This window comes from Geospiza fortis, unplaced genomic scaffold (genome assembly GCF_000277835.1).
Source record: "Geospiza fortis unplaced genomic scaffold, GeoFor_1.0 scaffold333, whole genome shotgun sequence".
Lineage (NCBI taxonomy): Eukaryota > Metazoa > Chordata > Aves > Passeriformes > Thraupidae > Geospiza > Geospiza fortis.
Window position 1 is genome coordinate 2,342,837 of NW_005054347.1, and position 10,228 is coordinate 2,353,064.

The 10,228-nt window shown below is 46.7% G+C and overlaps 1 protein-coding gene across 7 annotated transcripts in view; it reads left to right on the forward strand.

Annotated features, from left to right (window-relative positions):
* Positions 1-10,228, forward strand: part of ST3GAL3 (ST3 beta-galactoside alpha-2,3-sialyltransferase 3) — a 176,022-nt gene that overhangs the window by 153,449 nt on the left and 12,345 nt on the right. For all 7 annotated transcript variants that reach the window (XR_004081944.1, XM_005423104.2, XM_031058694.1 and 4 more), the window contains one exon: positions 5,907-6,053. Coding sequence is in view for 6 of the 7 variants with exons in the window: in XM_005423104.2 (XP_005423161.1) it covers positions 5,907-6,053 (147 nt within the window). In the remaining variant the exon portion in view is untranslated. The remainder of the gene's footprint in view (positions 1-5,906; positions 6,054-10,228) is intronic.

Sequence of the window (10,228 nt, forward strand, 5' to 3'; positions counted from 1 at the left end):
TTGTCTCATCATCATGACCTTTTCTCTCGAGTTGCCCAGGTGTCAGCAAACTTTGTCTCCTGGGCTGTTCTTACTGGACTGTGGCTTTGTGAAGGCTGTGTCTTGGAACCTGTTGGGTCTTCGTGGAGTAGAAGAGAGGTGGGGATGGCAGGAGCAGAACAATCTTCCACTTAGTCCTTTCCAGTTATGTGGTTCTCCTTTTTTTGCACCCTGCTAGCATCTTCTAAGGCAGGTAGAGGGACAGGTAAGGGGCCGCTGCAGCTGCAGTCAGTTAAATGTAGAGACTTAGTGTCACTGTAAAGCTTTGGGTTTGCAAGGCAGCACATCTGCTTTGTGGGCTGGGCTGTTCCACCCATTGCCACTGCAGTGGGACCAGTCCATGAGCTGCTGGGGAAGGGATGCTCACACAAACTGATGCTGGGGAGCAGGTAAGTGCTCCATAGCAGCTTCTACTTGGTACAAGCCCAGCCACCTCCTTCTGCTCATGAGAGATGCTAAGGAACTGAAGGGAGTTTGCTTCTCAGTGAAGAGTAGGCCATGAACTCCCATTTAGTGTGGGGTTTGTATGTGCTTATCACAGAGCAGGTAGAGTGTAGTCAAGTCATGCCTTTGGTTGCCTTCTGTTAAGTCCTTAGGTGCTTTAGAAATACTCCCTGCACTGCACAGGAATCTGCTCTATGGCAAATGGTGAATCAGAGCTTGTGCATCAGGTTAGATGTGGTCAAAAATACTTGGACTGGGCTTGGGTGTTGAGGAAGTCAGCAGGGAAGCGGCAGAAGGGAGCCTGCTGGGCTGGCCTGTCTGCAGCCACCAGCTGCTGGCCCTTCCCTGTGCTCAGCTGCAGACAGCCAGTCCTGCAGGCTCTGCCCCACTCCCAGCCAGGGACAGCCAGGGAAGGGCACTGAGATGCTCTGCTGTGTTTTTTGAAGGCCACTATTGCAGCAGTTTCTGGGCATGGGTGGGGGTAGCTCTAGGAGCAGCAGTGTGCGTTGTAAGCTCCTGTGACAGGAACCACTCCACAGGATGCCAGGCACTTGCCTGCTCACAATAAATGACACTAAATTACTTTCTGTGCCATGTTTTCACACTTTTCAGCTTAAAGAAACAAAGAGTAGGTTTGGGTTTGCTCTGATGCAAACATAAAGAAACAAAAGTGATAGTTCATGTATGCTGAGATGACTGTTGTAGTTTTGTTCTGGATTTCTTTTGTTTTGAAAACTTCATTGCTATTATGTGATCAGGTCTGTAACTGATAAAAATAAGGTAAGAATTTTTCCAAGGTAAGCAAATTTTTTTTATTTTTTCCTCAAATTATTTTAATATAGTGGTCAAACCAATTTGAATATCCAGGTGCATTATTGTTTGTAGGGAGTTTATTCTTCAGTAACACTTACCCTTTTATTGAAAAAGGTAACAATTGGAATAGTCTGAACAATCCAATAAGTCTTACCCTGAACTAAGTAAAATCCCATAAATAACTGGAATTCATTTAACATATTAAGGGAGTCAAATATTTCTAAAAACAGATTTACAGCAGTCATTTCCTTCCAGTCCAGCAGGCAGTGACACAGGAATGACCCAGGCATGGAATGAAAAGCAGCAAGAGCTTTTCACATGCACCAAGCAAAGAGCAGTTCCAGCCCTGGTTCAGTCACCAGCACTGGATCTTCAGCACAAGCCCACGAGGTAATGGTCAGCCTCAACTGAGTCCAGAGGAGTTCCAGTGTTCATTTCTGCTGACTGACTTCTTTCCTTATGTGAGGAGAAGTCAGTCCCTAAAGCCTCTTCAGGGGGCAGAATGGAAGCTGAAACATCCATGTCTTGAGGTGAAGCCTTTTGTCTTCTTGCTTGCAGCAGAGAACAGTGTAGGAGCAGTCAGGAGAACCTGTCCTATGTCTCTACTGCTAAAGGCATTTCTGGTCCCCAGAAACCATTGGCACACAGCTTGCAAGGCCAAGCTCAAGACTTGTGGCAGAGAGTTGACGAGGAGAGACGGCTGCCAATGATTTCTGGGCTTTGCTATTCCCAGCTCACACTGCTGGCTGAGCACCAGTACAGGTCAGAGAGTCATCGTGGCCACATCTGCAGCAGTGGTCATGTTGGACCTTTCCAGGTCTAAGTTGCACTGAGCAGTGTCTGTGCAGTTGGGGGGGCATCCCTAGGGGCTCCTGCCTCAGCACTGGCTGCTGTGGGGCTGTAGCTCTTCAACCATTTGGTTAAAAGCAGCACTGCTTGGTGATACAGGAGCATCCAAGCACACAGAGGGCCATGAGCAGGAACACAGGCTTTGAACTGGTCTCACACTAGATTATTATTCTGAGGCAAGATGGTAGAATTTGGAGGGTTTTGTCTTAGCAAAAGCCTCAAATAATGAGAGTCCTGCTCAGTTGTTTGAGAGAGTTTTATTTTTATAACTCAACAGGGGAGGTGTGGTGGTTGCTTTGGTATGTCTTTGGGGCATGGCACAAGGGTGTGTGTGGTGAGATAGCACTGACACATTGTGCAGGGCATTACAAGCCAGATTTGGCACAGCCATGTCCATGATGCTTAACTTCTTCTGAAGTCACTTGTCCCCCAGCTTGCCCTGTAGGTTGTATATGGTCCATTAGGTCCAGATTAGAGGTTAGCATCTAATGAATGTAAATGTACAATCAGGAGAGCTTGGAAGCTCTGTAGATGCAGCCAGGGAGTAGTTATAGCCACTTCCTCTCTAATAATGTGCCTCCTCTTATTTGGCACTTCTTTGCTAAGAGGAAAGGAGGGGAGAGCCCTTTCCCTTGGACCTGAGAGTGCTGCTCTGCTGCATTCTCTGCAGCACAGCCTGGGAAATGTCCCTAGATCCTACATGGTGTTGTCTTTCCCATGCCACAAGCTGGGCATGAGGCAATGCTTCATTTTCAACAGGCTGCAGGAGTAGCAGAATCTCAGCAGGCTGCCACAGGAGAACAGGACTCTGTTTCTGTAGCTTAAACCGAATCAAGACTAAAGTATTGTACTGACTTACTGATGACATTTAGTTAATCAACAATTATACTTTTTATATAGTCTTGTTCAAGGAAGCTCTTTTTCTTCAAGACTGTCTAACCCCCCAGTTACTGTTTAATCCCTTTGATGGTTGCTTCTTTTTTAAAGATAAGCACTTTGGAGCAAGTGCCCAGTTATGTGTATGTGGTCTGGGCACATGTGGGTGCACACACACTTTGCACCATGCTCTTCTCTTAGGCAGGTGCTGTTATCCACACCATTTACTGTGGGTGGGTTCTGCAAGCACCCCTGTGCTGCCCTAATAGCTACTGCCCTCAGTGAATAGCAGGGGTGATCATTTTGACACTATTTTCAGGAGGCACCTGCCTAGCCCCCAGGATTCTGACTGCAGCAGTGGGATTGAGGCTGCATCTCACCACTGAAGGCTGCAGAATTCTACCTTCAAGGAGGACACATATTAAGCTATAGCTACTGCAGTGTTGGAGGGTGCTAACATCAATTAGGCATAATTAAGAAACTGTCATCAGATCATCAGTTTCCAGATTTGATTTTTAGGGTAATGCCAAACAATTTGCTAAGGACATCCTGTGAATTTCTGATAGTTATAGAGGCCAAATCAGATACATTTACTACAGTTCAAGAGGTTAGGAAGGTAGGTGGTCTCTGGTATTTTAATCATTTTTGAGAGCAGAACAGGTGGTACTAAGATAGTGGCATGTCAGGAACTATTGAAGAACAGAAGCAGATGAGAATTACTTTGTATTTTTTCCATAAGTATCATTGGATGTACTGTAGAAAGAATGAAGTCAGACAGATATTTGGTGACCAAACGAAAGTTCACTTTCAATTTCTGTCTACTGTTATTCTCCAGACAGAGTATGCCTGAAAGAAAGTTTGGCAGTCCTCCCATAGGTTGGGTAATGTGATTAATTCTCTGTGGTTTGCAAGACTCACATTAGAAAGTTAGCTCTTAAATGTTAAATTGGCCAGTGAAATTCCCTCCAGGCAAAGACCCCGTGTCTCCCTTGAGCGGTACCGTGGGAATGGGCCCAGTGCAAGTGTGGGTGGTGTTAACACCATGGTGCTCCCAATGACGACACAGTCCCAGGGATGTAACCATTTATTCACTGTGTTTTGGACACTGTAACTACAGCTCTGATGAGGGAAAGGGTTTTGTGGCACGTCCACTTACCAGCTGATGCAATCCCAGTGACATACAAATGTCATCTTCTATGCAAAACATAAAGCTGAGAAATCAGAATTAAAACTGTCATGTCTGGAAACACAGGATGTTCTTGGATATTTTGAAATTTGGGGCAATGTTCTTATCCTTGCCTAATAAACTTTTTCCATTTTTTTTGAAACCCCTACTTGATATTTTTTGGCTACCAGTGAATTAACAGCTAACTAAAGTAACTAGAATAAAACCACTATTGTTTTTGTGAGTATCAATTGAAATTAAGCAGTGAGAACTAAATTACTCTGCTGCTTTTCCTGACATCTAGAGCTGGAACAGGAGGATGTAGGAAGATCTTGTCATTTCAGGTGTGCTCTGTTACTGTTGTGCTGCAAATGTTTGAACTTAATGTCTCATTGATCTAGCCATAAGTAGTTTTTGCATGTTTGTTTTCAGGTTAGAGTAATTCTGGTGCACTGTAGTGGAGTTCTACAAAGCACACGAGCAGTGCTCCCAGCTCTGCACATCTCAGCTGGAATATGGGTGGCATTCTTTGCTTGGAAAACATTTTCCTTCAGACTGGTCAGGCAATCAGAAGTGAGCACAGTCATGTGCCAACAAAAGCCAGTTCCTTTGAATGAGAAGCAGAAACTCAAAACATTGTTCCCAACCTTTTTGAACATGCAATAGCATGGCTCACCAGTTCAGGGTAAACCATTGTAAATGAAAAATATAAGAGTGCAATTGGTTTCTACATCTCAGCTAAGAGCTGTCACTCTTGGTGACTGTCTCAGCATGTCCTCTGAATTTGTGATATTTCCAATATGACCAGTCTTGGATACTCAGCAAATGAAGATGTGGGTGGATTTCTCAGCCTCTCCCTAGGCCCTGGGGCAAAGTTGCCTCTGGATTTATCTATCTGGCTAAAGGGGAGCTAGAAAAGTCAGTGAGCTAGGATTTTACACTGGAAACACTTTGCTGTCCCAGCAGAACACACAAGGGCTGCACAGCACTGCTGTCACAGTGCAAGAGCCCAGTGAAATGGGAAGGGCTAAGGCTGGACATCAGTGCAAATTGCAGGTCAGCAGATGGGAAAGGACAGTTGTGGCGTGCCCTGGATGCTACCACCCATCTCTGACTGGCTTCCCAGTGCTCCTTGTTTTCCCAGTGTGTGGTTTGGAGGGAATGGCACAGGCCAGAGTGCCCCTTCACTGTCAAGGTGCCTCTGAGAAAAGGAAGGGGTCTTGGAACACACTGCCTGGTCTCCTCTCCATCTCCCAGAGCTGTTTAGCAACCTTAAACTGCATTTGCCATCAGTAAAATAATGTGTTTGTGCTGTTCCTCAGTTTTTCTCCTGTATGGTGACCTGTTCGGATAAGTATTCTTCCTTAGCCTAGCTGGAAGCCAGTAATGTGCATTAACATTGTAGTCCACTGTCTACGTGTGTTTTAATTTCAGAGAGCTAATGTATCCACTCTGATTCATCCTCTAGCTCATCTGCTGCCCTGTTCTCAGGACAGCAAAGCTGTGGAAGGGGAGTCTGACTATTTGCATTAATTTCTTTACAAGTTGGGAGGCTATCAACCCTGCAAACTGGCAGGTTGAATATAGCCAAAATACCACGTTCCTGATTTTCTGCTTAGTAGCAGCAGTGCCCCCGTTGGCAGAGACAATAAGAGGAAATTTTTGATGATAAAGATGGCAACCTGCTAATGACTTCCATTGCTGCTTTCTCTCCTCTCAGAACATCCCCACCCTGGGAAGCGTAGCAATAACCATGGCGCTGCACAACTGCGATGAGGTGGCGGTGGCTGGCTTTGGCTATGACATGAGCTCACCCAATGCACCGCTGCACTACTATGAGAACATCAAGATGTCTGCCATCAAAGAGGTAGGCAGCTCCTGCCAAGCACATCCTCCTCCCAAGCTCACTGGCCGCCCTGAGTCCAGAGCCTGACTAGGATCGTGATGTCAACTTACAGCTGTGCTGTGTGGATCAAAACACAGCTCCGCTCTTGCTTCTGCTTGTAAAATTATAGACATTCTCCCAAGCTCAGTGTATGTTAAAAATGGTTATTACTGCTGGGAAAAGTTCTCTGGAATGTGTATATAATGTAATTTCTTCTTTGAGTGGCAGGGAAAGGCTTCACATAAATGTTAACCCCAAGAGTGTGAAAGGGAGCAGTTCTGCTCTGGGGTTGAAAAGATGTGCCCTCTCCTGCCTTTTGATCCATTGGATTGCTCTCTAATCCATAGGCTTCTTTTGTGAGCTGATCCCCTCCTCAGGCCTGGGAAGCATGGGGGAGGTGAGATCAGCCTGTGTACCTGAGCTCTCAGCTGGCTGTTCAGCAGCACCTCGCTGGTGTGAGCACCACTGGGTCTGTGGAGAGTGCTCTGTAAAGACAGGTCCACGTTAAACATTTTCTGCTACTATCACAGTGAGACAAACAGCATTTCTGGAGGAACAAAAGTTCTCATATTGGTATAATGCAGCAGTATAGATACCTTCAGGTCTGTCCATTTCCTGTACCAAACTAGAGCAAACTTGAACACTGGTCAAAGTTCTATAGTGGGAAGTTTTGCTGCTTTTATGGGGGAGCTCCTTCTTTCCCAGCAGAGATGTGACCCAGGTCTTCCTAAGATTGCTTCTCCCTCTTCACTGGGTAGGGATACTTGCTCTATCCTACTCCACACTGTGGAAAGTTGTATTGTTCATGGACAGCAGCTGTCTCCTGGCACCTGGCATTTGCTCATCCCAAGGACTTTACCACTGATTCAGACCAGGAGAGAAGCTGGGAAGTTGTGTTTTTCCAAATCACAAGACTGTACGTGTCTTAGTACTCTCACAGGCTGCAGGCTGCATGACCCTAGGCAGAGTGAGAGGAATTATAAATCAATGATTAGTCAGCTTGAGAAATGAGAGGAGTGTGTCTAATTATCAGAGTAATGAGACTTTGAAGCATGAAGCTCTCAGCAGAGGCTAAGGAAACAGAGTTTAGGCAAAGGCTGTGAGGTCCTCAATACACCAAAGGATTTGACACTTTGGTCCTGAGGTACCTTCTGGGCCTGTGGAGGTGGCAAGAGAGTCTGCTTAGCTCAATGGAGTAACCATGGATTTAATTAGTCCCCTGCTGGGGAAATGAGTGCCTATTTGAGGGTTTGAGGGGTATGTCCAAAGAAGTAAATTGAATTGAGGTGATGTCTGGCTTATGAAATCCCTGAATGGAAAATAGCTAAGGAATATAACTTTTGCAGTAGTAGAGGAGGTATCACCACCTGCTTATAACCATTGCCAGAGACGGGGCCCTGGGCTCCCCAGGCCCAGGTCTGAGGCAGTACAGCTGGTCCCTTGGTCTTCCAGCAAAGAGATGGCTAGGCCAGAGTGAAAATGGCTACAGTTGCCTGAATCCAGCAGGGAATACAGAGACTTCTGGACAGTTTCAGGAAAAGCTTTTGGTGCCACTGTTTTCAGTCTGGAGAATCAGCTGCCTTTGGTGGAGAGTCACTTTTGCCCAGTTGTTCCTCCTGTCTCATAAGGATGTCAGTCCCACAGTCAGCTTTTGGACATGAGGACACCACTGGAACTGACAAGAATGAAGTCTTCTTTTATTTCATCCTTGGACAAATCAATGGGAAAATTTGGCAGAGAGTTGGATAATGGAGTCTGGTTGAGGTTGCAGGTCCACATCACTTGGATCTCTGATTTTGGAGGCCAGCACCCCAAATGGGATCCAAGGCCACTGGAAGGCTGGAGTAGGTCACTCTTGGACGTTGTATGGGGTCTCGGGATTAGTTAGATGAGGATGAACACATGAAATGCAACCAGAGACGTCTCCTAGAGAGAGCAGTTGGTGCTGATTTGCCAGGGCTCTGCTGTCTGGAAGCCATCAGTCATCGTGTCCTGTACAGAGGTGAGGGAGCGTTGAAAGGTTCTGGTGAAGCCTCAGTAATTCAGATGTCAGTGGATTTGTTTCTGCAGCTGGGGCTCTTGTTGGGAGCTCTGCAGCCCAGTGGAGCTGGTTCTAGGAGGAAGGTTCCTGTTCCACTTGAAGGCTGGTTACCTGATATGTGTCTGCCCATCCAATCCTCACATCCTCACCCACAGGCTCCTCTTACATTTCACTGCCCTGGTACAAGAAAAGCCATCTGTTCCCAAGTATCAATAATTAATGCTCCTCCTGCCTCTGTCCCTCCCAATATGACAAATTGTTTGTGATATTGTGGAATGTGAAGAGCAAAGAGAGGATCACATTTCTTTCTCTCCTATTTAATATTAATGGTAGCTGGTAATTGTTAGTCATCTGAGGGTGAAGTTGAAAGGTGAAGGGCATAATAGCTGGGTTGTGTCTTCTGCAGTTGCCTTCAAAGAACACAGAAATAGAGATTTGCCCCACTCCAGACTGGAAGCACCTGCTTGATGGAAGGGATTTGACATTGCTGCATGCACCTGCATGCAGCTTGCAAATGGGGAGGCTGGCCTGCACTGGCACCCTGTGTCAAACCTTGCCCTTGGTATTAGTGAAAGAATACTGACCCAGAGCCAAGCTCCACCAAGGATTTGTCTGTTCCCTCTGCTCTGACACCCAAAGGTCCAAGAGCATCCGCAGGATTTTTCTCAGTGTTACTTTGGACCGCTGGGATTGTGTCCAGGCCTGGTTCTTGCTGGTCCTCCTCTACATTTCAGCCTCTAAAGGAGCCACTAAAGCAGGCTATACCTTGAAATTATGCAAGAATCATCTTTGTCCTCTGGCCTGCAGACCTATGGAGGCTGGAGTGTTCATTCCTGGGCAGGGGAATGGAACAGGTTTGCTTAACATGGCATCGTCACAGCACTGAAACAACTGCAGTGGGATACAGCTGTTCCACCACAATGAACATCCCAGGTAGAAACCCCTGCAGTTTGACCAGGCTTTGGTGGGGCAGAACCTCTGTTTCTGAAGTTCAAATGTCTTCAGTGACTGCCAAGCTCCTCCAGCCTGAATGTCTGAAAATCTTCAGTGTTTAAGCCTAGAGAGCAGCTGCAGGGAAGCACTCCAGCTCCACCCTGAAAACATCACTGTCTTTACAGAGGAAATGTAAACACCAGCAGTGTCCTGGGCCTGGAGATGCCACACATGTGTGTGTGGATTGTGGGAGCCTGCTGGGTAATATTCCTCTAGCCCCTTCCCTTGCCTGCAGGGGTGTCTGCAGGGCAAATGGGCTTGCTGGTGAGCAGGAGTCCTCTCAGCAAGGTGTGTCACTGATTTACACTTGAGGCTGCTTGACATCTCTCTGGACACCCTTGAAATCCTGTGAGTCATCTCCAAGGAATTTGTTCTGATTATATAAAAAAAGCCAGCAAAATGCACTCACTTGCTCACGGCTGGGTGGAGATGCCTCTCCCATGCCAAGACTGAGGTGATAAAATCTCTGTGGAAATGAATCTGATTTTTCCTGTTGCTCTGTGGTACTGGCAGCTGAATTTCCAAAAGGAGAAACAGGCATAGCCAGTCCATAGTTTAGCTCAGCCTGTGCATTCCCCACAGGAGTAAAAGCTCTCAAGGTCCAAGATTGTGCTGCTTTTGCTACCACAGAAGCCAGCTGCCTGCACTGAGTCTTCTAGGATCTGCAGCTCCTGAGGGCTGGGCAGGCATTTCCTGCCCCAGAAGAAGAGTATCTGCAAGGAGGGAGATGCACTGGAGCTTGATCACTGTTAATAGTCAAGGAGAAGTGTATGATCTTGGGACTCTGTTCTGTAGTATGGCTGCAAACATGTATGGATTTTCCTGTGCTTGGGAATGCTTGTCAGAGTTAATTTCTCTAATTTAGTACTGGATACCTTCTTTACCCTCTCTCCTGGGTAGCTCAGTGTACTCTGGCCAGGGTATGTCCAGGCAGAGCTGGTGGAGGAGACCCTTTTCCGTTGCTCAGTGTGCTCTGGAGAGCTGGAAGCGCACTGGGGTGGTGCTCTCAGTTTCAGGTGTGAGCTGGAAGATCAATGCAATTAAAACTGTGCCTCAAGGCCAGTTCTGTCTCTCCACTGCTCCCTGTCGTGGCTGGGGGGCAGACTCCTGGCCTGCACTTCAG